At 48.4% G+C, this 25,427-nt stretch overlaps 1 protein-coding gene across 5 annotated transcripts in view; it reads right to left on the bottom strand.

Annotated features, from left to right (window-relative positions):
* Nucleotides 1-2,230: 2,230 nt before the first annotated feature.
* TTC28 (tetratricopeptide repeat domain 28) overlaps nt 2,231-25,427 on the bottom strand; it is a 133,619-nt gene continuing 110,422 nt past the window's right edge. For 4 of the 5 annotated variants that reach the window (XM_054082042.1, XM_054082044.1, XM_054082046.1 and 1 more), the window contains 10 exons: nt 21,728-21,872; nt 17,206-17,385; nt 15,436-16,156; nt 13,885-14,009; nt 12,949-13,180; nt 12,438-12,514; nt 10,363-10,386; nt 9,415-9,544; nt 8,239-8,346; nt 2,231-7,725 (listed from right to left, as the gene is read on the bottom strand). In XM_054082042.1, coding sequence (XP_053938017.1) covers nt 6,101-7,725; nt 8,239-8,346; nt 9,415-9,544; nt 10,363-10,386; nt 12,438-12,514; nt 12,949-13,180; nt 13,885-14,009; nt 15,436-16,156; nt 17,206-17,385; nt 21,728-21,872 — 3,367 coding nt within the window. In that variant the 3' untranslated portion in view covers nt 2,231-6,100. The remainder of the gene's footprint in view (nt 7,726-8,238; nt 8,347-9,414; nt 9,545-10,362; nt 10,387-12,437; nt 12,515-12,948; nt 13,181-13,884; nt 14,010-15,435; nt 16,157-17,205; nt 17,386-21,727; nt 21,873-25,427) is intronic. The other variant, XM_054082043.1, reaches the window with a different exon arrangement.

The raw sequence follows: 25,427 nt of genomic DNA, 5'->3' as shown, positions 1-25,427 counted from the left end.
ATTAATGCATTCTAAATATATTTCTTTGCTTTCTAGTTGCTGAGCGTTAGCTTTCATTTGTTTCAGATGTTTCTCCATAGCCATGCAGATTTGCCACTTGGGTTTTACAGCTGTTGGAAATCAGATTGGACATTAGGAAAAATTTCTTCACTGAAAGGGTTCTCAGGCCTTGGCAGAGGCTGCCCGGGGAGGTGGTGGAGTCCCCATCCCTGGAGAGGTTTAAAAGACGGGTGGATGAGGTGCTCAGGGATATGATTTAGTGGTGGACAGGTATGGTTGGACTCGATGATCACAGAGGTCTTTTCCAACCAAGCGATTTTGTGATTCTAAATGCTCACCCAAATGTAAGGCTGGGAAAACTGGAAAGAAAAAATCTCCAATATTTTAAAATCTGACAAAGGGGAGGGTAAAACCTTGCCATTTGACACTGGAAGGGAAATAACCCCTCCTTGGAAAGTGGAAATTCTCTGATGTGGACAGTCCACATCATTTACACTTGCAAAGGTTTTTCATTGTGAACAATGCTTCCCTGCTGCTGACAAGAGAAGGTGTCCTTGTAAACAGACGTTTGTGTCAGCCTTCAACCCACAGGAGCCTTAACAGCACCAGTTTAATTTATAGGTAGCTACTGCATTTTAATTCTTCTGTGGGCTAACTGTGTTCAAAACGACTAAGGCAGAGTCTGCACCTTGTGGAATTGCAGTCTCCTGTTTAAGCACCAGTCTCAGCACAACATCCATGTCCCTGTGTTTCACAACTGCACCCTCCTTCTCAGAAGCAACAACTACGGACCCTGCTCTCCATGCTCAGCGTTGCTCACCCCTTCCCTGAAGAAACCATCTTCCCCAAGTTGTGTTTGCCAGCAGCTGGAACTAATGATGATTTACACATCAGCTCCACTGAAGGAGGGTAGAAATTCAGATAGGAAAATTAAATGTTGCCAGATGACCCTCCCACAGATAAATGGCTTTAAAGAAAATCCTCGATAGGCTCTGCCTATGAAAACATATTTTCATTCAAGTCTCTTGCAATGTGCAAGGCGGATGCTATGGAAACTACTGCTCAGACTTACGCCTGCACGGTCTTAGTCTACAACACCAATAAATCACAAAGGACTGTGCCAGGGCACAGTGGTGGGGCTTTAAGTGTCTGCTTCCCAAAATTCTCCAGCATTCACTATTTGCCTTTATTTGGTTTTTCAGAACCCTGGCTGAGCGCAGTCCCCTGCTGCTGCTCCTTCCCCATATGGACAACATTTGTGTCTTGTTTACACAGCCAGCTGCAATGAGAGCTCTCCCCAAACCCCTTATTCTCTTGTTTATACCTCGATTATACCACACACGATAGAATCATCCGAGTAGCTGCATCCTGCCGATTCCAGACCCACATACAGACAAACCACTTCAGACCAGCTGCTAGTTTCTCCATGGTCTCTGCTTGCGGAGGGGATGCTTCCCCAGCGAGCTGTTCCTCGTGGGAGTCCTCCAGCTCTGCAGAAGGAACGAACGCTGGCAGCGCCGCTGCACAGCAGTGGCTCCTGGCTTTTGTCAGAGGCTGAGCCTGCAGACTGACATCCTGAACACAGGTTTGTGTGTGCACAAAGGGGGATGGTGGTGCTAAAAGACAAGAACACCATTCCAGGAACACTGGGCCATGGTCACACCATGAGCTGGGTCCTGTCTCTAACTTAGTGTCTGTGCAGCGTCGCTAGGAGACTGTTCTAGGTGTGTGAGTGACTTTTCAGGGATGTCAGGAAGATGCCCACCTCTGGAGTTCCTTTCTTCTGGTCCCCAGCACCATGCTGCAGTGCAGGCTCTGCTCTCGCTCCGATGCCTTCCCACCAACTGGAGCAGGACCATTCACTGCACCCAGCCAGCGGGATGAGAAGGCAGAAGCCGCTGCCCTGTGCTGCCAATGCAGGAGCCGTCACCAGTTCTTCAAAAGAAAACCACTTCTTCCTTTGGGTTCCCAGGCCCCTATTCCTCCTCCTGTAACAGAGAGGGATTTATAACCACAACAAACATATTTCCACACAATGAACTGGAAATGAGCCAAGGACACCAGTTTGCACTTTGCAATTCCACAGCCCCAAGCTGCAGAGCTCAGTGTGCCACCTCTGCTTCTCAGGTTAGAGGAACAGAGTAGGAACCAGGTGGGTGTCAGGGCAGAGGGCAGCGTGCTAACAAATCCCCACCACCACCCTAGACCAAGAGACTACAGAACTGAGAGAACTCATGCTTTAATAGACACTGAAATCACAAAGGAAGAAGGCCAAATGCCTTAGCAATTTCAATAAAAATATGAAAATCTTTTTACATGGTAAATTTCATAATATAAAAAGTTTAATGCTGTCTGGAAACAGAGTTTTAATTTACAAAGAAAGTCCATATAGGCCAAACATGGCTAACACACTGCATACAAGGAGAGCAAGTGCTAAAGGGCTGCTGCCTGGAAGAGTCTTTGCTGACAGTCCTCTGAGTTACCATCTTCAATGCTCGTCTGAAGGAGTTCTGCAACCGAGGGGCCGAGTTTTCCACACCATCAGCAGCCTTTCTGGACACCATGGCAATACGATGAACCCAAACTGCTCAAACCCATTGGTACCCCCTAGCCTGAAACTGCCAGTGTTTCTTACCAGATGCACGGCTATTGCTGTGCACCTGCATCTATCAAAGAGATGTTCACCAAAGGAGTTTGACCTAAGGAAAGGAAACATGGCCTGGGGTGATACATGTGGGTGTAACGTCCCTCCAATGCTTTTTCCTTGTTTAAGTAAGCTGTGATTAAAAAGAAGGAAAATCAGTACCAGGCCAGAGTTCAGGCTAACCAATAGAATCAAATTAAACTGGATTTTGATCAGAGAGATCGTTTACTGTTCCCATTTAGTTGGAGCTAAAGACAGTCAACAAAAAAAATCTGTAATCTCACACGGTAAAACACAGTGGGCAAAACCAAACCAAAATACATTCTGTGGCCTTGGGGAATGGCTGCATGTGGCAGGTTTAATGGGAAAGTGGGTAACACCTAATTCTTGTTGCTCACTGTATTAAGCAGTGTTGTCACTTGTACCATGCACAAATACAACGACGACAAATGCATTTCAACTCCACAGAAGGAATTCTAATATCAAACGGAGAACATGGTATTTCCATTTCCTGAATTTCTCCACATATTGGGCAAACCTGATAAGAATGCTTTTTTTTTTTTCCTCACAAGGGGGTCATTTCTCATTCAGGGGTGGAGGAGTGAGGCACGAGGTGTGTGAAGCATCTCCCAGCCATGAGCAAGCATGCAGCTTCATGGCCCTCGGTAAACCGACGGAAGTGCCCTGTGTCAAGTCCATGGAAACACATTTCCCAAAGGACTTGTTCTAGTGACACTCACCTTCCATATTTATACAACACCGATTTCCCAAATACCGGACTCCCTCTACATCTGAACCCTTCCCTGTTTCTAATGCTCCCCCCCCTCCCATAAAACAACAACAGAAGAACCACCCCCCACCCCAATTTACCCCTTTCTGAAAACTTCAAGCCAGTGTGAAACCTCCTGGCAGCATGGAAATGGTTTGTACCAAAATGGCAACACAGAATTTCCACAGATTAAAAGATCTTTAGTTATGGAAGTAAACTACAAGTAACGAGGCTTATTTCTGGCATGTTCTGCAGCACTACAGGGAGGATTTGCTGTTGCTATAAACAAAAAGCTGCCCACTTCCATCCTGGATGGTCCTGGGATGCCATTTTACAACAGTTATGCTGGTTAGAAACAGATGAGGTCACACGAAGTCTCTCAGCAGTCTTGTGACCACGGCAAGTTGCCTGATCAGCAGCAGCACCGTCTACACGATGGGTAGATGCTCTGCTGACTCATTTTGGCCCACTCTTCTGATTTTTCCTGCCAAATGATGAGAAGATGATATCTAGCACCAAACCATCACAGAAAGATGTCAGGTACAGGTAACTTGCATTGTACAAGTCAAACAGTTTTACTAAACTGTTTTGCTACATTGCATAATATGAGTAGATGAGTAACTACCCTCTTTGTCTTTCTGCACTGAAGCTTTCGCGATCCTCCATCCCTCGACAGCTGACTGTGACACCACAGCCCTGTATTCTTTGCCTTTAGCGCCTATGTAATTTCTTGTGATGGCAAAAGAAAACATTCTCCCCAAACCAGTGGATTCTAGAATATACTCAAAGCCAGCATCTGATATATGCACCATGAGTAAGCTGAGCCTAAGGGATGTTATATTCCGGTATCAGAATTGCATCCTCTGTCCTGCTATCATGCTTTTCCTCCAAGATCTCTAAGAAGTCACAAACTACCAGAGCCATATTTTCAAGAAGAGCATCCAGACATGCTAAGTGCAACAATTATCTGCATCAGCAACGTGCCCCGAAGACATTTACAGAGCCGACCGCACTCTCTGCTCAGCTAGTCAGCTGCAAGACTGGAAGTTGACTCAAGATCCAGCTAAAACTAAGGGCCTAATTAATTAAGCCTCACAACACCTCTGTGAGGTAGGTAGGTAAGTATTACTATCCCCATTTCGACAGAAAGGGAAGACGAGGCACGGAGAGGTGAAGTGTTTAGCCTTCAGTCACTCAGCGAATTTGGGGAGTGCAGAGTAGAAACCCAAAGCCTTGGTGATCCAGTGCTCCGACTTCATAGCACACGGCCTGCGGAATACTTGGCTTGGATTCAAGTGTGCAGTGGGGCTGAGTTAATGCTACCAGATGTCCCCCACTTACAGTGTATGTAAATTATCCTTTTGATTCTGATTACATCACTGTTTTCAACAGCCACTTAAAAGAGAAAATCTCCAACTTGAACGCCAACACCTCAACACCACCCAGCCTAGGAAAGCTTCCTTTGCACCTCACCCCTGGGGCGCTCCTGGTTCTCCTTCTCCCAACAGGCCAGAGGGGGCACAGGTTCTGTGCGCAGCCGCTCTGCTTGCTGCCTGACGGACGTGCTCTGACTGCACTGACATCTGCTCACACTGGTGTACTTGCTCCAAAAGAAAGGGGCTTCCACAGCAGGAGAATGGTCTGCAGTCTTGCCTGTGATGAGCTACATGGAATGATTTGGCAGAATTGGTGAATGATTTGTTTGGTCGGGTGATTTCTAAATCACATACACTGATGTCACATTCCTACCTACTGTGGAACTGCAAAATGCTCTGAGCTTCAATGTCTGTAACCCTGCACGCTTGGCAGACAGAAGACATCTGTGCTGTCCCAACGCTTGCCAAGATCAAAATTCCACCTTCACAACGCTGTGTTGCAGAAAGATCAGAGCATTCAGTGAAAGCAGAACTTGTCTCTCTGCCACACGCTCACCACCTCATGCTGAGGCTCACCTTGCTCATCCTTTCTGAGCAGACCAACCAGCAAAAGATCACCTGAAAGGTTTCCCACCAGGAAAGAGTTACCTGAGATGCAGGTTTTAGAATGGGGTACCTCTGTCCTCTCATCTGTGTTTCACCAGCCTCTCAAAAGTGCAAGCAAACTGCCAGTATCATGCTGCTACGGAGTTTTATTGCCAGCAATTCCTGATGCCTGGCTAACACTTGGCAGAGGCGCCTGCAGGGATGTTACCTCCTCCTCCCTGCCAGCCTGCGAAAGCAATCGAAGAAATGGCTTGTACCTCTCCAGGCAGAAAGTTGTGCACACGTTCTTTGTGCTATACATGAAAGTTCTGCCTCCTCTCACTTCCCTCTTCAATCCCTGATATGTATAATTTCTGTATAAAAAGACAGCTGTAAAACCTCCTGTTAGGTTAGGAAATACAAGTAGGTGGCTTAAAAGCCAGTATTTATGAACAGACAATGAGCTTTGTTGGACTTGCTGCAAAAACTGAGCGCTACAGAGAACCTGTTATCGAGTGAGTCTGGCCAAGGTCCTGATAAGGGAAACTAAACCCCATCTGTGTGTGACACAGCGACAGACAGGACCCATCTGTCACATTCCCGTGCACTGCCAACTGCGAGAATGACCACGGCTGCTTAGATAATGGTTCTGTATGGAGAAAGGCAAGTGGGCAGAAGCAAATACTTTTACAAGGTTGGAAGTCATCAGCTGGTACTCAAGACATTTCAACATTTGGAGGAAGGAAAAAATCTTCCCGGTGACAAAAACTTATAACCGTTCCCAGATGGCAGCCTCAAGGGGCGTGCAGTTCCTGGAGCGCTACTGGAGGGTGAAGAATGAGTTGACGTCACCGCATTTGTAGTTTCAGGGCGCCTGTGTCCATTTGGAGGGTTCTTTTGTGGAGAAGCAAGGTGTTGCTCAATAGACAGGTCCTTCAGTTCCAGCTTATCTGCGCTTTCTTCTTTGCTGTGCCGTGGAGATAAATTGAGCAAGCTGAGGACATCTTTCTTAGAAGTCATTGTGCCAGGAGCTCCTCGGAGAATCTTTATTGGGCCAGTGGAGTGATGGGGAGTGCTTTGCCAGAACATCTTTAGGTTGTGAATTGCCTGTACTTTTTCATCGATGGCAGCCAGTTTTAATTTGTCAATGTCTGGGGCATCAGCTGGGCTCGAGCGAGCAGAACCAGCTGAGGAGTAAGAAAGCGCAGGAGATGGAGTGCTGCCACCAGGAGACTGATGCCCTGAGCTTGGGGAGATATTTCTGGGTGATTTAGAAATATGAGCGCTGTAGGGAGAGCTGGGGTACTTGAGTTTGAAGTGAGGCTGCTCCGTTAAGGACCCATGTGAATCGCAGCTTGGAGATGGCTGCCCACTGTACTGGCCTGTGCCTTCTTTGTTTGACATCTCCGATGTCGTAGGGCTGTTATAGCCAGAACTCACTTTCTGAAGGGATGAACTCCTTGTGGGAGGCTTTGGTTTAATTGTAAGAGGTGAAGACTGATTCTTCTGACTCGAGCTGACCGGCCGACTGAACGCACTGGTCTCGGAAGATCGGAATGCAGACACGCCTGCCAGGGTGGAAGCCCCATCATCAGAATTGTTGATCTTACTTATTTGGCTGCCGCTTCTCTGAAGACGTTCAACAGCAATGAGGTGACTCTGAGTTTCCTCCAGAATTTTTTGGGCCAACTCTTGCGGATCAAGCTTTGGATTACCGTCCTCCTGGGATTTGACAGTGCTGTCGGTCTCAGTGCTGGACTGGTCAGATTCTCCGGTATCAGAACTTGCAAGTTTCCCAACTTTTTGGAAAGGTGAATTTGGACTGGGAATGAGAGTCATTTTAACAGGAGAATTTGGGGTACTTATGTTCCCTTTGGAGTTGACAGGCTCTTTAATGCTGCCAGTCTGACCAGTTTGGGGCTGTTTGTGATCAGGGGAAAATCTTGGTTTTATGTTTTCTTGGTAACTGGCTAAAGGCTCGTTGCTGATTATAGAAAACCCTTCGTACTCTTCTTCATCCTTGCTGGCTACAGTGCTGGTTTGCGGCGACAACTGGCTCTGTACAGCAGACTTATGTGGGTAGATGTTCTTGGGTCTCTCATAATCCTGGCGTCCTCTGTGTCCCACCCCGTCTGGCATGCTCTCTGGCTTGGAAACAAAACTCATGGAAGAAGCAATGGAGCTCAGGCTGTACACAGAGATGGCATCGGACGCAATGCTGTCTGGACAAGTAGGAGAGAACGGAGGGTTCTGATACTGGGGTGCGGGGTTGGAAATAGACTGAGCAGAAGCCAGTGACTCCAGTGATGAGGAACTGTCCAGGCTAAGGCGCTTAGGCAGCTCTGTAGAATCTGAAAAACAACAACAACAACAAATGTACAAACATGCCCCTGGATACACAGTCAAATCAAACAAAACCAGCTAATGTTCTCATCGGAATTAAGAGAAAGTGCTATAAAACACACACTCAGACTCTATGCTACTTATAAAAACCCAACTACTGCTTAGGCAAGGGAAAAATAATGTGTGCAGCCCAGACAAAGCCCAGGCAGGAAGCTCAGTCCAGGTATCTCAGATACAATCTGTCAATTCGTTATCATTTTAGGTCTCAAACCCAAGGGTGAGTTATACATCCTTCAGCTGCTGGACTCTACTCCCAGCTCTGGCCTCAGCCGAGCCTTACTGTTCATTTCCCATACTAAAATAACATTTTCTGCACTCGTATGATGCACGGTCTGTACAACGCATGCATGACGAGGTGAGCACGATCTCTCTGAGTGGTAAGAGTGTGCAGTTTCAACACAGGCCAATCTAATCAATTGATGAGGTGATACCAGAGCAGCAACTGCTGTGAGCAGCTTTACCAAAAAGTGCCAGCAAGGATTGCAGAGCAAAGTGCATGGTCCTCCTGTTCGCTTGTTTCCCAGTTTTCAGAATCACCTCCTCTTGGCCAACTTCACAGAGGTCAAAACCTGTAGTGGAATACAGAGTAGAAAATCACACTTCACAGAAAGATCCAATATCTTGAACAAGCAGAATCTCATTTAGAACACAAACAGGACACAAAGATACGAGGCCCTGCAGTGCCCTGGAATGATGATGCTTTGCCTACAGCGTACCGTTTGTCAGTTTGGGTTTATTACTATTTAGCACAGCTTCTCCTGCAGGTTTTGGGAGCTGGATGGTGCTGGATTGTGAACACAATAAAGAAACCACTCCTGGTCAGACTGACAGACAAAATGTACCGATCAGTCCTCTCTCAGTTGTGAAGCGTTTGGAATTGTCAGGGAATGGTACATTAACCACATCTCAGGGGACAGCATCCCACGTGCCCCTACCACCCACATTAACCCACAGTTTCCTCACAGAAACGAGTCTGCAGGAAAGCGCAGACCTTGGAATTTAGCAAAGGAAGGCTGGGCTGCAGGAGGTATGGCTGTGTGTAAGGAACAATGCCTGGCATTTACCAGCTCCTCTATTTGTTTCCTTCAATGTTTCTTTTCGCAATGCTGCCTCCCCCCAGTGATGCCTTTTTGCTAAGTCTAAGCCAGGTCCAAACCAGAATAAAATCTATTTGGACATTTAGTTCTCCTCTGTCCTTTCTGCAGGATGCAGACCCTGGTCCCTACTACCCTCCTGGTGATTCCTGCCCTAGCCCAGTGCAAGGCTCCCCTGCAAAGGAACGACTGTTTCACTTCAGGCAGAAGGCCAGAAGCAAACTCAAAAGTAGGTCCTACAAACAAGAGCAGAACAGTACTATGAAATAAAAACTGGCAGCACAAAGCTGCCGCTAACTTTGAAATCCATTTTCTACTGCCTTGGGAGATGCTCTGATGCATGAGAGAAAAAACCACCTCCCCCTCGGCCAGCCAGCGAGCAGAGCTCTGTGCACGTGAACCACAAAGCTGTACTGAGCAGTCAGGGATCACATCCTCAGACAAACACGTCTGAAGCCGTTCAGACTCGTCACGACTTCCCCCTGCCCTGTCAAGAGACTAGCAATAGTTTTAGAAAGACAATGGAAAAAAAAGATTTCCCACCTAGAGCTGCCAGGAACTCATGACAGCCAGGCAGCCTCCAGAGCTGGACGCTGATGGAAACCTGGATTGGTGCAGAGGAGAAATCTTGCTCCTTCTCTCCTGCCTGAAGTTGAACCAGGACTTGATGCAGCTGAAGAGAACGACACAGACATCAGCCCTTCCCTACAAATCACAGCACTGCTTTTCCAACAGTCACAGCTAAGGAAATGCACAAGAACATCCCTTTCCCTGTACACCCAGATATCTGGCTGCTCCTCCTGAATGAAACAGAAAGAGGGAAAGGTCTGGGCAGAGGGACAGTCCAGGGACAGTGACAATGGACAAACCTGGACAGCAGCAAAGGGAGGAAGAGGAGAGGGGTGAGGGTTGGGGCTGTGCCAGTGGAAACTGAGTGAGAAGGAAGCACAGCAGAAAAACCTGGGAAGTAAAAGACAAGGGAAGAGATGCTTTGGGGCTGCTGACAGAAATACAACTAAAGCCCACACCACGACTGAGCCACACTCCTTATGCAAATCCCAAGAAACTCATTCTCAGCATTTAACTGGGCAGAACAACTCATATGAAACCACGGAAGACCTTCCCAACACTGCCATGGCCTCCAGAAAAGAAGTTTCTCAACTGTGCTCTAGGGACAGGAGAAGCAAAGTAGAGGAAAAAATGTGTTTATGAAGATCCGACACGAGTTAAGGTGCCAGGATCGCACATAATTCAAAACCACAGCCAGGGTAGATGGCAAATCAAGACTTGGGGACCAACCAACCTCAGAGCCACCCATCTTTTACAACCCACAAAAGCTTCCATAGCCTTTTTTCCACAGTAGCATCATGGAGCAAATTCCAGGCCTGGAAGTGGGTTGAGACGCTATGCAGCGCAGGGGAACAGGTCTGCAGTGCTCAAGGCATTTTATCCTGCACAGCAGTGTTATTCCCCGGTGCATGTAATACTCACCATGCCCACCACATTTTTAACAGCCTTCGGGCAGCAGACAAGAATAGCAAAGAGAGGAGAAAAGAAAGAAAGAAGATAGGTTATTCTGTGCTACGAAACGCCTGTTGATAGGGAACCCTGCGGTGACACATCCACATGCAACCAGCATCCTGCCTGCAAGATGCTCTATCCAGAGAAAAAATGGAGCAATGGAAATGGTTCGAGCTGTGAACCAGGAGTCCAAGAGCATGGGAACAGGCAGCTACAATCCGAGAGCACCCAGCTCATCACAATCAACTCGGGCACTCAGCAGGCAGGTGCCCAAGCCACGTTCTGGCAGAGGGCTGAACACCAAACAAGCCCTTCTCTTGTTTTCTCTGGATACATTATTGGCACTTAATGTGGCCAGCAATCCCTAACTTTTCCTTGGGCACTTGCTCATATTGAAGTTCTTTCTTTTGTGGTTACTACCTTCTATTTTGTACTAAAAATATTCATATACTATCCAGAGCAGATCAGTCTCCCTGCCTTGCTGTTCACTAATGTGTGACGCTTACCACCCACATGGGAAAGACAGTCACACCTCCTGACCAAGCTGGCAGTCACTGCACTTCAGCTTTGAACAAAGTCTTCACTCCTTGGGACAGGCAGAGCCTTTGCTGCTCACCGACTGCACTGCTGAGAGGAAGGGGGGAAAAAGGCAAGAGGAAGGGAGAGCAAAGCTGAAAAACCCTGACTTTAACCAGACGTATGCGCAAAAGGAAATTCTGCCTGGGGTTTGGGCTGCAGAAAAACATTTGCAAAACCAAAGCAATAGCCCTACCAGTATTTATTGCATTGGGCAGCTGAGGGCATCTTTCATTAGTTGTGTGCAGCCATCTGAATGCTTTTTCTCAGATGATACAATTCTCTAAGAGACAATTGTGAAGTAACCTCATGGACACTGAAACACACTCTGATCTATCGGAATGCCGGCTTTCACTCATCACATCCCTTCTACTCCGGGCCTCCCTCTGGCGGCAACGAGTTATAAACAACCCTGCTGTCCAACCACAGAAGTCTTGGGCACCGACAAAAGAGCCAAGGCAAGAACACAAAATGCTCAGAAGGACAAGCCCTCAGCAATATCTCACGCGCTACTGCAGATCATAACAAGCAACCCTTTCCTTGAAGCAGCATCAGTCTAGGGGATAGAAAAAGCAGGCTGCTTGGTGGGTGTTGCAAAGCCAGGGCTGCAATTTTGCATTGCGTGCAGGCTCAGCGTGACAGAACGAAGTGGAGCCCTCTGAAGCTGCAGAGCTAATCCCAGCTACCCGCCGAGGGGAACGGGGAGAAAAGTGAGCTCTGCACACATTCACTACATGCAGAGTGTTCATTTACTGAAGCAGGCAAACAATAAAGATAAACCTCATTAGAGGAGCTATCAGGGCAGTAAGAAACATGTAATGGATAGCCAGCCAGGCAGGTGCACAGAGGAAGGTTAGGGTAGGTTAGGGTAGGCTGGGCATGCTAGAGAGACTGCGGAGAGCGGGGAACGTGAAGGAGATGCAAGAGGTAGGTGGGAGTCCCTTTGCCAGAGGTGGCACTGCCTTTCCCTTAAAGCTGCTGGCTTTTCCCATAAAAGACCATGAATCAGAGCTATGAACACACATACCAGGAGAAGCCCAGGCTCGGTAAGTTTTCTGACAGACCCTGCATTGTCCAAAGTCAGCCACAACAGCGTACTTCAGTACTTACAGTGGACAAAGACCAGCTGATAAGGGCCTGAGACATGATAGTCAAAGAGTAATGAGTGGTTCTGCCACTCATTTCCCATATTTTGCTCCCCCTCCACTGTAGTAGGTATCACATTTTCACTTCTGTCACTGAATGGGGAGACCCGCGGCTGTGCAGCCCAGTAACAGATCCGCACCTTTCTGTTCTGCACACACACTTGCATTCACACAAAAAGGTGAGTTAAGAATTTCAACCCGAAAGTCTCCGAGCAAGCTCTGGCTTGATAAAGCAGGGCAGAAACCATTCTGTACATTTCTGAACTTACTGACCTGGGAAGAACCTTTTGGAAACCAGTACCGGAGGAAAACCTCTCAACTCACCCTGTTGATGAGCTGTTCTCCTGTTTCTGAAGCTGTGATAAGTTTACAAAGTGCCTGAAGTGCAGGGTTAGGCAAACCTGAAAAACATCATCAGAAACAGGTGTTGTTTGGTACCTGTTTCTCGAACACTAGGAATGCAACCACCTGAACAGAACACAAACTGGGCTAAGTCCTAAAATCCGTCCCCCACATCACTGAGATACTCTGGAAGCAGCTGCAATTTCCAGAAAGCAAAAGTTTTTCCCACTTTGCATTCGATTCTACATTTTATGACTAAGAGCTAGGAGAAAGGAATAGTCGTGTTGTGCTTCTTGGACACTGGACCCACCGGACTCCCACCTATGACACAATTTTCAGTAAGCATTTACTTCTAGAACCTCTACCCTGTTAAATACTTGTATTTCATTGATGTGAAACGTCCACAACTTTACAGATCTGCACCAAAGGCAGGGAAAGGCTGATGTCTGCGTGGGCAGGTGAGGACACAGCACGTGACAGGCCTGCTTCTTACCGAGGAGAGATTGAATGGTGGTGCTGCACTGCTGGAGCCGGTCTCCAGGGTCAGAGGTTGGGAAGAACACCGCTGCCGGGAGGCCACTGGCTGGAGGGTCCAACCGAAACCCTACCGCAGTGAGTAGCGCCTGCCAGCCTGGAATGCCACCAACTTTATTCTCCACGCTTTGCTGGGAGGTGTACATGGAGTTGTGCTGCCCATTCTGGATTCGCTGCAGTGATTTCTCCACCTTTGGGGGAAACATGGAATTAGCTTATTTGAGAAGAGATTTTTACTGAACGCCTCTTCCTACACAGTGAAGAAACAGGAAGAGCAGGCTGACAGACAGCAAACTCAATGCTGAACCGGGCCCATCTTACACAGAAGGATGTTAGAGCCCTTGAAACAGAGGCTCCTTGAAACAGAGCTCCTTGAAACAGAGCTCCAGATTTTACATTCACAGCTGTAAAATCACTGTGATATCAATATTCCCTGGATGCTGGGCTCTTATCTTCCAAGTACGCAAAGAGACAGCGGTCACGATGCTCTGCATCACCACAACTGCAATGTTCATAGCTATGTTCTTGTACAATTAACTCTAACGATTATCTCATTTTTAAGCAGAGACCCAATTCAACAGCTAATGCAAACCAGACGTGTCTGGGGAGGATTTTGTCACAATGCAATGTAAGGCTTCCCTTACTCTGCCTCTTTTTGTCCTGGACATCAGGTGGTCGTCGTCTGCACAGTGACGCAGACTTTTCACACAAGGCTACACTTCATGGTAACGGAGAGGTTGAAGGTACATATTCAAGTGTGCGTGACTGCACATCAGTGTTCCTTTTCCTACTCATCATTTACAGACACATACCCGCAGGCAACATCATCTCACGACACGCGCTACAATGCCCCTTCCTGCGCCCACTGGCCGTGGCAGTGCTTCTTCTCCCTTACCAGATGCAGCAGGACACGCAGAGCATCTCGCGCCCTCTCAGGGTGCTGCAGAATCTCAGTCAGGGCCTGTCCTACCAGTGAAGAAGGGCTGTTCAGCTTCATATCGCTCCCAATAAGCATGAAGCCTGCAGGATTCAGAATAAGAGACGCTCAACTTCTTTTTGTTTTGGAAACATTCAAAACGGAAGCAAATCTCCTCTGCCCTCTCAGACTAATGGAACAATGGTTACTGTGTCCTGCAGCAATATTCTTTCCCCGGAGCAGCTGCTCATTCCCTTCCCAGTCCCACAGACTTGAACTCCCAGAAAGCTTCTAGATGCTTCTAACTGTCCTTCTCTGTTAAATCAACAGTGTTTTCCTGTTCAAGCAAGTGGAAAAACAGTGTATGGTAGCTAAGCCTGTCCTAGCCTGTTCCACGTCTGCTTTACAGCAGCAGAAATCAAAAAATGCTAAACAGTGCTTGCAGAAACAGAACTCGGAGAACTGAGAGCATTCCCTGACTCAGGCAGAAACCTGTCTTGGCTTACGCACCACCTCAACGCTAGGCCATCCAAATGTCAGCACGAGGAGCCCTGCCTGCCCCTTCTCACCCTCTGCAGCTTCCAACCCTGGCTCTGGTGCTCCGAGACTCACCACCAGGAGTCACAGGCAAAAGTCAGGGACTGCATGAAATGAACCTGCTTAGGTGCCACGGATGCAGCACCGTGAGGACAGCCCGAATATCTGCTAAGCCTCTGCCTGGAGGGGATGCCAAACACCAGTGTCCATGTTCATTCTGTTTCCTCTAGGAAGAAGTCTCTCTTTTTTTTTTTTTTTTTCCCTTCCTCTTTCCTTTGAGACAGAGAAGTCTTGGAAGGCAAATAAAAAACACAAATTGAGCTGTGGACTGTAACCTAAACTCAGCTCCCTCTGGTGTTTTCTGCATCTCCTCCGAATGCTGGACTCCACAAGCCTGAAGTCACTCTGCCAGACTGACTCCAGGGGCTCATTTTAACAAGTTCTCGTGAGCCTCCTACTCCTCTGGTTACACATAGTTTACATCAAAGCCGTTCTCACAACAGCTTCCTGATCTAAAAAATATGGTACTGCAAAATTATCCATTTGGGGAATGCCTGCAGCTTTCAAACAACAGGACTTGTGCCAGGGAGAAAAATGCAGGTTATCTGTACATATCCCTGTAACAACGTTGCTGAACTCCAAGACTTAGTCTTTCTCAACATCAACTCATCCGTCTAACTGGGAGGGAGTGAGCACCAGTCAGTTGTGAAAGCATTCTGAGGAAACACCCTTCACCTCACAATGGCTTTAAATTACATCAAATTCATAACCCACTTCTTATACACAGTGAAATAGTGATGTTTTCCTGACCCCGACATTCAGCCCTGTGTAGTTGAACCAGGGTTGAAACACAGGGGCTGAAGCCTGGGAGAGCACAGAGCACACGCTGCTCCCAGTGACCCACGAGTGCTGCTCCTTGATTAACTCCAACAATCTCCTTGGAGCACTTCCTAGAAACCCCATCTTGTTTGTCAAAAAACAGATTCTTCCTACCTGCCCAGTTGGACGGATGGGAGAACTGTTTGCTGCTCTGCACAGTTTTCATCGCTTCTCCAAGAGCTGCACTGGCTTTCATCCCATTTAAGAGGGAGGAATAGAAGGCATGGACAAACATTTTGGAAGCAGCAACAGGAACAGGCCAGAGTGACACCAGGACACACTGGGCCCCAGCAGCCAGGAACGCTCTCGTCAAGCCAATGACTCCATCAGCAGTGACTTTGCTGTTGGATTCCTGGTAAGAGCCAAGAACCACTAATTTGACAGGAAGCCGCAGATCCAGAACGTCAGCTGCTGTAAGCAGAAACTCCTGAAGAGGAGGGCAGTCTGAGATGCTCTCCACATCACTAGCATCATCCTGCATCCGAAGGGATTCTGGGATTGTGTAGGGGTTCCCAAAAGAACTCTTGCTGCTGGCTGGATTGCTGTCAGTGTTGGGTGTCAGGACCAAAGCAGCCAGTTTCCAGGAGACATGGGTTGCAAAATGGACACATTCTGCCTGAGTGAGGGCACTCATGACCCTCTCTTTTGTTGCTGCACTTCCAACTAAGGGCTGGCAGCCAAGTAACTCAGATACCATGTATGCCTCCTCTTCTGCAGTGGGCATTGGTCCCCAGAGCCACCTGTCCATTACTGCTGAAGGGAGCTTGGGATTTCCTATGACAGCGGCCATTGAGGTAGAACTGGAGTAAGCAGGAGTATTCTTCCTCGCATGGGACTACAGAGAGAAAAAGAAAAGTTGGGTTCAAAGATCTATTTGTTATGATGCTGGTAATAAAACACCCTATCTCTTTGGCCCTAAACAGAAACGTGGTTGTCACAATCACAAAACAACTTTGCGTTTCTGTAGTTTCTTCCGTTTAATCATTCCAAGGAACACGTCCACTTGAGTCAAGATTTCTATCCCCGTGTCTTGGTTGAACAGGCAGAAAGCAGCTGACTGCTCCCAGGTTCCTTTGAGGGCTGCACCAGGGCTAAAAGCACAAGCAGATCCCAGCTCATGGGAAGATTTGTAATCCCTCATGGGACCACACCTTTCTTGCCCCTGTGTTTGAAGGATCAGCACCACCACTGCAGCATGGGGCTGCACTCAACTGAGGAGGGGGCCTGAACAGCAAAACTTCACCTCCACAGCAGTAAGGCTGACAAGGTTCAGAGCCTTTTGCTGTTCCCATGACTGTGTTTAACCCATTGCCAGCCAAGACACGACACAGGACACTGCTCAGCAACAGCAGGTGCGACTGAGGACGTTTTCCCTGGAGCCCCGAGCCTTAGGAACGCTGATGCCAAACATTAACATGAAGACACTTCTGCAGGATTTGCCTGAGGTGTCTGCTTTGCCTCACAGCTTCAATGACATGAGACGCTAGTAGCCTTCTCCACACAGAAAGCTAATAGTTACACTCCAAAAACATGACAGGACAGTCAGCTTGCCAAGGAAGCTCAGTACAGATCACAGACACATTTCTGCAGTCTGTCATGGACTTCCACACCAAGGGACACGCTATCCTTTAGATGAAGATAACCAAACGATCCATATCCCTTTGTCCTTCTTAGCGTGTGATTTTGTGCTGCAGGAATCACATCAGAACCTACAGCTGTGGTGCTCAGAACTGGGGGTGCCTCGGGAAGGTGGCACATTTGTGGTTTCTAGTCTTGTGTCTGGCATAGCAGGACGGAGCTGCTGCTGTTCTAGCATGAGTGGGAACCTGCACACCACTGGAGAAGTTCTAGGAGAGAGAGGAGGTTTATAGGGCAATGTCTGACCTTGGAGCTGGGATTCAGCGACTGGATGGATGGCACAGCAATGAGGCTGAAGCGCTCGTAGAGGTACTCATTGGAGGAACTGCCCTTCAGAAGAGCAAAAGGGATGAGGTACAGTTCTCCCTCCAGAACCAGTATCAGCTGGCGGTGGCGGCCAACAGGCCCACTGGAATGCATCAAACCCTGAAAAGAAAAGAGAGAGCATCACTACGACCCTTTCATTCCACCAGTGCCCCAGCCTGCACTTTCCAAGCACCAAGCTTTAGTGTGACTCCATGCCAGGTTTGGAAATATCCCCATCAGAATTCTGCTCCATGTGAAGGCGGATTTAGTGAGAGGTGGCCAGATCTACGCAGCTGGACTGATGCCCACCTAGGCACAAACACATTGAGAGGAACGAGCCTTGAGCCCAGGGACGCGCTGCACAGATCTCAGTCATCACGCTCAGCCTTACTATAGTAACGCCTTCTGCTCCAGCACAACATCTTTGTTAACTCCGACCACCTATGCCTTAACAACGGCGTTATCACCTCATCCTTTGAAAGAGAATATTCTCTTTTGTATTGCATTTCAAAACAGGTCTTTCCTATCTGAGAGCAAAGAACCTACAGATTGTGTCCATGACCTGTGCTTCAAGACACTCGACGTTGTCATCAACCCAGAGTCACAAACAGGTCTAAACAGAAAGCATCCTACAGATGGAGAAGTGAGGCAGGGAGATTAACAACTCGGGAACATGCAGCTGGGCACAAAAAGTGGCACCTGCTCTTTCGCTCCTATTTATCTAGTGTATCTTAAAAATAATTAGTTATCCCCCCAAATAATTAGGAAAGAGCAACTTCAAAGCGCTGACATTTGCTCCAGCTTAAACATCGGCAGCACACACGTAAGAGTCTAAAGGGCTCTCCTGCAAAATGGTAGTGAATTCCCAAACAATTCTACACCATGAAGCTGGAGCAGCAGCCACAGCTTGGCCGAGCAAAGAAACAATTCATTTACAGATGAAACTTCTGGCACAAGCTTGGATGAGACCAAATTCTCACCTCGAGGTAGTTTTTGAGATAACCAGTTCAACTGGTGTTCTCCTTCTGTCTGGACTGCTCAATGCTCCCAAACGCAAGTGAACTTTGCAGTGCCCACTGCAGGACAACGACAAGGATACAGGATGTAAGACTAGATCCTTGTCTCTAGATTCTCAATTCTTTTGAGAATGCTCATTTCAAGCCATTTTAATTGCCATCAGATGTACCAAACATCTGTTTTGACAGGAGAAAATGAGCTACTTGGGCTGCTAAGCAAATGAAGACAAAACTGCCTGACTCCATTCCACATGGGTTCCCGAACCAGCGTCCAATACTTCCAAATGTCTCCTCTTCCTGATGCCAGTTCTGAGGCTTCAACAGAAGAGCAGTAGAGGCAGCAGATTTTTTCAAACACATGGCTTAGTTTCATAAATAATAACCACCAAAGCCTCTGAGCTGCTAGCTAGATACATTCTTCTCAGAAGAAATAACATCCATGTTCTACCCCTTTCCTGTTATTTATCAAACATTTCTGCCTTAACACCCCTGCTTTGGAGCACACTTCTTTCCGTTGAGTCCCTATTTAACAGAGGAGAGAAGAATCTTCTTTCTTTTGCTGCCAACAGCAAATTACTACTGAGAAACACTTAATGGAAGCACTGACTTTTGAAACAAGAGGAGTGAAGAGGTAATGTCAGAATACCCTGAAAGTGGATAATCAGACAGCGCAAGAGGAAAGAAAGGGCTATTGTGCATTTTGGGGGCGAACGGTATTACAACATGTGTGCAGTTTTACGTATAGAGCTCAGGCAAATGCAGCCTGGTCCTAACACACAACTCTTCTGCTCCACCTCGCTCAGGGTCTGTCTGGAGCAGTCTTGCAGACCGCACTGTGATGCACAAGCAGCTGACAGTTAATTTGAGATGCACTGACCCCAACTCACAGGCGATCACAGAGGCACGGATGTGCAGTCGGCCTCAAGCTCTCGTCCTCAGGCAGCAGCAAAGATGAATGAACATTACTAAGGAAACAGAAACGCCAGTCTGGCTGTCTCCTCCAAAGGGAGTCTGGGGCAAGGCAGGAGCACCAGAAAACAGGTCAGCTATGAGGGACAAAGTCAAACAGTAGGAAGTTGAAAAGAGACAGCGAGATGCTTTTAAAGGCTTCCTGCAATTTGAAGTGGGAATCAAACTGCTGAAGGACAAGAAAATTTTCATTTAAAAGGAGTTAAAAAGAGCTGCTGACCTCTCACTGTTTCTCCTATCCTCCTTGCAGCCCTGGAGCTCACCATGCCCCACAGACTGGAGATGGAGATGCAGGTGCTGACACATGGCAGCCTCAGGAGCCTTCCTGCTAAGCCCTCTGCTCTGTCCTGACACGCTGTTTACATCCCTGGCACCTCGGGGAGGCCTCCCCAGCATCGCTGCCTGGGGAACTGGCACGCACACTCTGCAGATAAATTCACCAGCCTCCATTCCGACGTGCCTTCTTCTGCAGAGCCCGAGCTGACAAGCAGCAGCTTCCCACCAGGGCAGTTGTTGCCTTCAAGAAATGTTTTTGGTAGGGTTTTTATTTGTTTGTTTGTTTGTTTAATACAAATTCCATTTTCCTTACTGCTCCAGGAGCTTCAACTGTCAGCAACACAACCGGAGCATCTGAGCCACAGTGACATGTGCCTAGCGGAATTTAATTTGTATGTAAAACCCCTGGAGCCCAGTATTTTTTTCCTCATGACGGCTGTATGTGCTTGACAGAAACAGAAATAACACTACGAGGATCATTTGCGTTTCATGTGTCTCCAAGAATTAATTCGAGGGCGCATTCTAACGAAAAACAATCTCTTCAGTGAGAAAACGGAGAAAGCACGAACTGCCAAGCACAGGAACATCAGGAACGTATGATTTACTTCACTGCAATGACTCCGGCTACACTGGCAATTTGTCACAAAGGTGGAAAAGTACCTGGTCCATCCCTCACAGGGAGCACAGCTGTGCAGGGTTCAGCCAGCTGACAGACACTGGCTTGGATTGAGTCTCTCACTTCAAGCTAGAGTCTCTATAATTGGAATTTTCTGTTATAACAGGACTGCCAAACCATGCACAACACCTGAACTGTATCTTCTCAGACAGTGACCAGTAATAACCCTGTATCTAATTCTGTGCTCTCCGAAAGCCCTGCCAAGCCCTACAGTACCCAACTTTGGGCCTCAGACACCCAAACCTCTCAAAGACAGCCTGACCACAGTGTGTTCTCACCAGGAAGGAGAAGCAGGTTCCTGGGGTTCGCCATGAGGGTTTCCTCCCAGCCTGTCTTACCTGTTTACGTCAGATTTAGTCAGGCATTAAACTCTCAGGTGAAGCGTTCTCAAGCATGTTGTAGAAGATGACAGAGAAAACCCATTAGCAGGGTTGATGTCCTCGCCCTGCAGAGAGAAGGCGCATCCCGCCTTGGGAAGAGAAGGCCCTGCTCTCCAAGATACACAGCATGACCGCGGGATGGCAGGCTGACAGAGCTAACAACGGCTCAGGCTCACAAAGGTTATGCTCCCACAATGGAGGTGACCTCTGCTGACAAGATTAAAGCATCCAAACAGCCTTTAAAGTCACCTGAGGTAGAGCTGGTTTTCCCTCTCACTTGACAGAACCATGACATTTTGATCTGTTTGTTCAGCTGGACACAAACCGAAAAAAGGCTAATTCTTGACCCAGTGACTTTACCTCTTCCAGCTAGAGAAACCACATGGCAGACAGGACTGTTGAATTTATCCTGTCACTGCTCCCTGAGATCGGAACCAGGGGCTGCTCCTGGTCTCCTGCATGGGCTGGCCAGGGCTGTCATGGGACAGGGTGCCACACAGCCTCCCTCTGCTTCTGCATGGAATTCGTGATCCACCAGCAGGGGATGACACCAGGGCCTGTGCCCTCCACTCTGGCGCTGACAGCTCTGCCCCAGTGCAGCACTGGCACGCGCAGAGCAGGGCTCGCCATGGGCCATGCGCTGGGACACTGGCCACGAACCAAGCGGGCTGTCGAGAGCCTGAGCAGCTCTGCTGCTGCGGGCACCTCCCTGGAGCTCATCCTTCCCCTTGCCAAAGCACCAACCCCTGGCATGGACTGAGAGCAAGGCGCAAGCGTGTCTGGCTGCAGCTGGCTGCCAGTGCGGCACTGCATGGCAGCAGAAGGCACACAGTGAGCCAGCAGTGCTGCCAGGCTCACGGTACTGCTTTTTCTATCCCTGTGACCTCTTTTCTCCTAGAAAGAGCTGCTGGGTTTGGCAATCAGTATTAACAAACGAAGGATACACCCCCTGCTTAAGTTCCTCTAAAGTGACATACTTTGGAGCTGACTGGAAGTGGTATCACCAGCATCATCCCTTGTTTCCACCTCCCAACACATCCAGTCTCACCATCTGGGAAGGTCAAGTGAGAACCACCATGCTTCAGATGTAATCCCACACTGACGGAGGGGTTTGGGAGTTAATCTTGCCCGTGCCGAAGGCTTACCCCTTCCATAGGTCCTATCAGCAAGTCATAGAGCGCACGGAGTGGGGGTTTGGTGAAGGAAGTCTGCTTCCTTGGAAGAGACGATGTTCCATCCTTAACAGGAGACATGGTGCTGCTGAACAGACTGGTCATGCTCTGACAGCTCCTGGGGGCAAAAGGCAAGTAGGAGGTTAGTTGCAGAAATGTGACGTCCACTACAGGTTGCCCAGACTTCCTAACGCTGACGCTGAGCCTGTCCCTGTCCACCCAGAGGACTGTGTTCTGTACGATGCTTCATGCCAGGGCTTTGTTCCCCCACTCAGCTTCACACCACAACAACCAACGACATTAACGGCAGGGTTAACCAGCTGCACACAGCAGCTTACACTGCTACGGGGTTTCTCTACAAACTCAAGTGCTTGAAGGGCTGTTCACCGTTTTTATTGTGTAGCGGTTGGGTGCAGGCAAACCTAAGCCCCATTAACAACCGTCATTAGAGGAAGATTTCCACTTGGGTTTTGCATCAACTAATCCAGTGTGGTACCAAAAGGAAATACAAACAGGCAAACAACAAGACCTGAAGATTATGCCTGTACTTGCTGCCACCCCTCTGAATGGCTCCATGAAGCCAGACATGAAAGCTGACCGGGTACCCATTTCTGACATCCTCACAGCATGTGCTCTCCTGGCATTGCCAGCCACCAACACCATCGCTCCGAGGAGACTGAGGCGGCATTGCTACAGAAACTTATTGCCCTGTTGAGGAAATGATGTAGCCCTGTTCTGGTGTCTCTAATCCGGCAGCTGTGCTCCCCACAAAGGTTATCCTTGGCTTGGTGCCATGAGCAACCATTTCATGTGAAAAGGATAACTTGCCACGAAGTTTTAACAGGTGGCATTTAAGGAAAAGGTGGGGAGGGAAATAAGATATTGAACAGTAAAGGCAGAGCAAGGTCTAAAGTGGAACCAGCAACCATTGGGGCTGTCCAGTAATGAACACAACAAACCCAGGCATAAAGGGCCACCCATGAAGCAACAGATGTCCCATCGTCCTTGAGGTACCAAATGCATCGGATGGAGGATTCCCTGAAATCCCAGTCCAGATCACACTCTGATGCTGCTGCACAGTGAACTCCTCCCTCCATTCTTGGTCTCTATGAAGCACAGCGCTGTTTGCCCCTTGGATACCTCCCAGCGCTACGAGCCTTTGCCAGTCTGCACAGGACAAAAGCGGCTGTAGTTCCCTGATTCAGGACCAAACTGATGCACTAGCCTGCAATGTCCTTTTTCTGAGAACATTTACTCGTAAGAAATGCCCTGTTTCTGTTCCTAATTTTCACCTCTTGTCTGGATCAATTCTTAGCTATCAACATAGAAAAGAAGCAAAAGCAGAAAGCATTTGCACATCCAGGAAATCAAAAGAAAACTCATCATCCAACAGATATGGTAATCTATGGGCTACATTAATAGCCAATTGTGTCTTTGCTATAGGCGTATATATCCTATGTATGCCTCGGGATATGCTTACAGCAGATAGATATGCACACACACATACAGGCACGGTGTCTTCATAACACCAGACTGAGACAGCTTACAAGAACAGACAAAGACAGCAAAAATCTTGCACTCAAGTGCACTCTTACCACAGACAAATCACAGGCCTGGGACATCCCTCTGCCCTCCCGGACATGCACCAACAGATAGGTTCGGAAAATGCCTCTCCCCCCTCTCTTTCTCTCCTCAGGTGCTGTAACCAGTTCCCAGAGCCCGATCACAGCACAAGTAAAACCTGCTGTCTGGAGAAAAAATGATGCCCACCACCCGTGCTCCCCACCACCAAGGAATTCACATCCCATGGGCCAGCAGGGGAAATTTAAGGATGCAGACAGACGCCTGGTGTCTGACTGCCCATGCCCTCCGGTGTAGAGATTCTGGTGAACATACAACTATGTGAGAGCTGCTCAGAGCTGCTGGAAACTTGACTGAGTGACTTGCACAATATTAAGTTCACTGCCGGATCAGCACAGACGCAGCAGTGTCTGCTTCCCTCCAGACCTCCCTGCCCAACTCCCCAGCCGCAGCTGACAGAGCCAAGCACACCGCTCAGCGCTCAGCTGCTTCCATGTTTTATGCAGCACAGATTTTAATATCAGATCAGGGAACAAAAGCTGTGCTTTCCCAATCTCACATGTTCCTAATGCTCTGAACTCAAAGCACATCCCTCCAGTCTATCCCACTTGAAGGACAGGCAGGGATACCCTGCAGAGCATCAGCCCAGGTACCAGAGCCCCAACCCTGCCCAGGAGCAGCCACTGGCCAGCAGGGGCCACTCGCCAGCCTCGCTGCTGTATCCTCTACCACACTAATTTATTGCAGGGAATAGGGGCTGGATTACTCCAATCAGCAGAGCCTCCTTCATCTCGGTTTCACAGCCAAGCAGCTCTAGATTTATTCCTTCACCACTCGGATTGCTTTTTATTAGCACAAAACTGAGGGAGTATCATAAATCTTTCACATCTCTTGCCTGCATGTTTGTGTACACAAAGAAGAGTGAGAAAATCCATAGGGGGAGGATGGACGGAGATGCTTTGCAGCAGGCAGAGCAGAGCTGGAGCCCTGGCCAGCCCACTCCCTTTCCTCCCAAACCAGTGCAAACAAACAGCTCTCCAGGTGCCTTGTCAGGTTCTGAATCCAGAAGACTGCAGTGTGACAAGGGGGGTAACTTGCAAATCATTTGGCCGAACACCCCTTCTGCAGAATGCCAGTGCTGGCTTCTGGGATGCTGTGCTGATCACTTCTACCTTGCTCTTGCAATGCAGAGGGGTCCCCTGATTTCTGGAACGGTAAAATCTCTCATTTGAAAGCCTCTGCACAGACTCCGCAGTGCTGCTTATTTATAACCCTTTGTGTAAGGCAGCCTGCTCTGCAGCAAGTAGAGGAGACAGCACATAGTGGGACTTGACTGCTGGCATCCATCAGCCTTAACTCTGCTTCTGCCCTTTGTCTTGGAGATGTGAGAACAAAGCCATGATCCCATGACAGCCTCAGAGAAAGGGGGAGAAAGCCTTGAGCTCAGACTGATCTGGCCTGCCACCAGCTCTGGTGCAGAGCATGAGTGTGGCAGGAAGGAGGGATTCTCACCACTGTCGGCAGAGCTGCTCTTGCCTTGGTGCTCATTAGGACTCTGGACAAATCAAATACTACTCATGGCCAAGCACAGCCATCCTGAAGTCAGCCAGATGGCCTCAGGACATCAGACATTCATCGGGCCTGGCATCCTGCATGCCCCCCTCAAAAAGCCCTTCCTAGAGATGCAATCCTGAATCCACATTCAGAGCCCTGACACGTTCACAGTACCAAGATGTGGGAAGCTCCAGAAAACATTCAGATCTGAGCTTCTTGTGGGTGCTTTCAAGACTCTGCAATTATCTCCAGAACCCACCAGTGATTACACAAAACCCACAGACCACCCAGCACTCTCTGCTTGTGTGGTCTGAACTTGGGCAGCCCCAGCCCTGCGCCCTGTATGGTAGAGAACCAGATAAGAGACTCTCCAGCCACTGCTTCCTCAGCCGCCTTCCAAAGACCTCGCTTCATCTTGGGCCAACCAGCATCCCTGGTGCACTCATCCTAAGAGAGATACTTAATGTTCCCTGCACATCCATGCTGTGAAGAATGGACACTTACTGCAAGTATCAATTCGCTGCTCTGTGCCCCCACA

Source organism: Cuculus canorus, chromosome 17, assembly GCF_017976375.1.
Source record: "Cuculus canorus isolate bCucCan1 chromosome 17, bCucCan1.pri, whole genome shotgun sequence".
Classification (NCBI taxonomy): Eukaryota; Metazoa; Chordata; class Aves; order Cuculiformes; family Cuculidae; genus Cuculus; species Cuculus canorus.
Note: the sequence above shows the minus strand (reverse complement) of the source record. Positions and strands in the feature narration are given on the sequence as shown.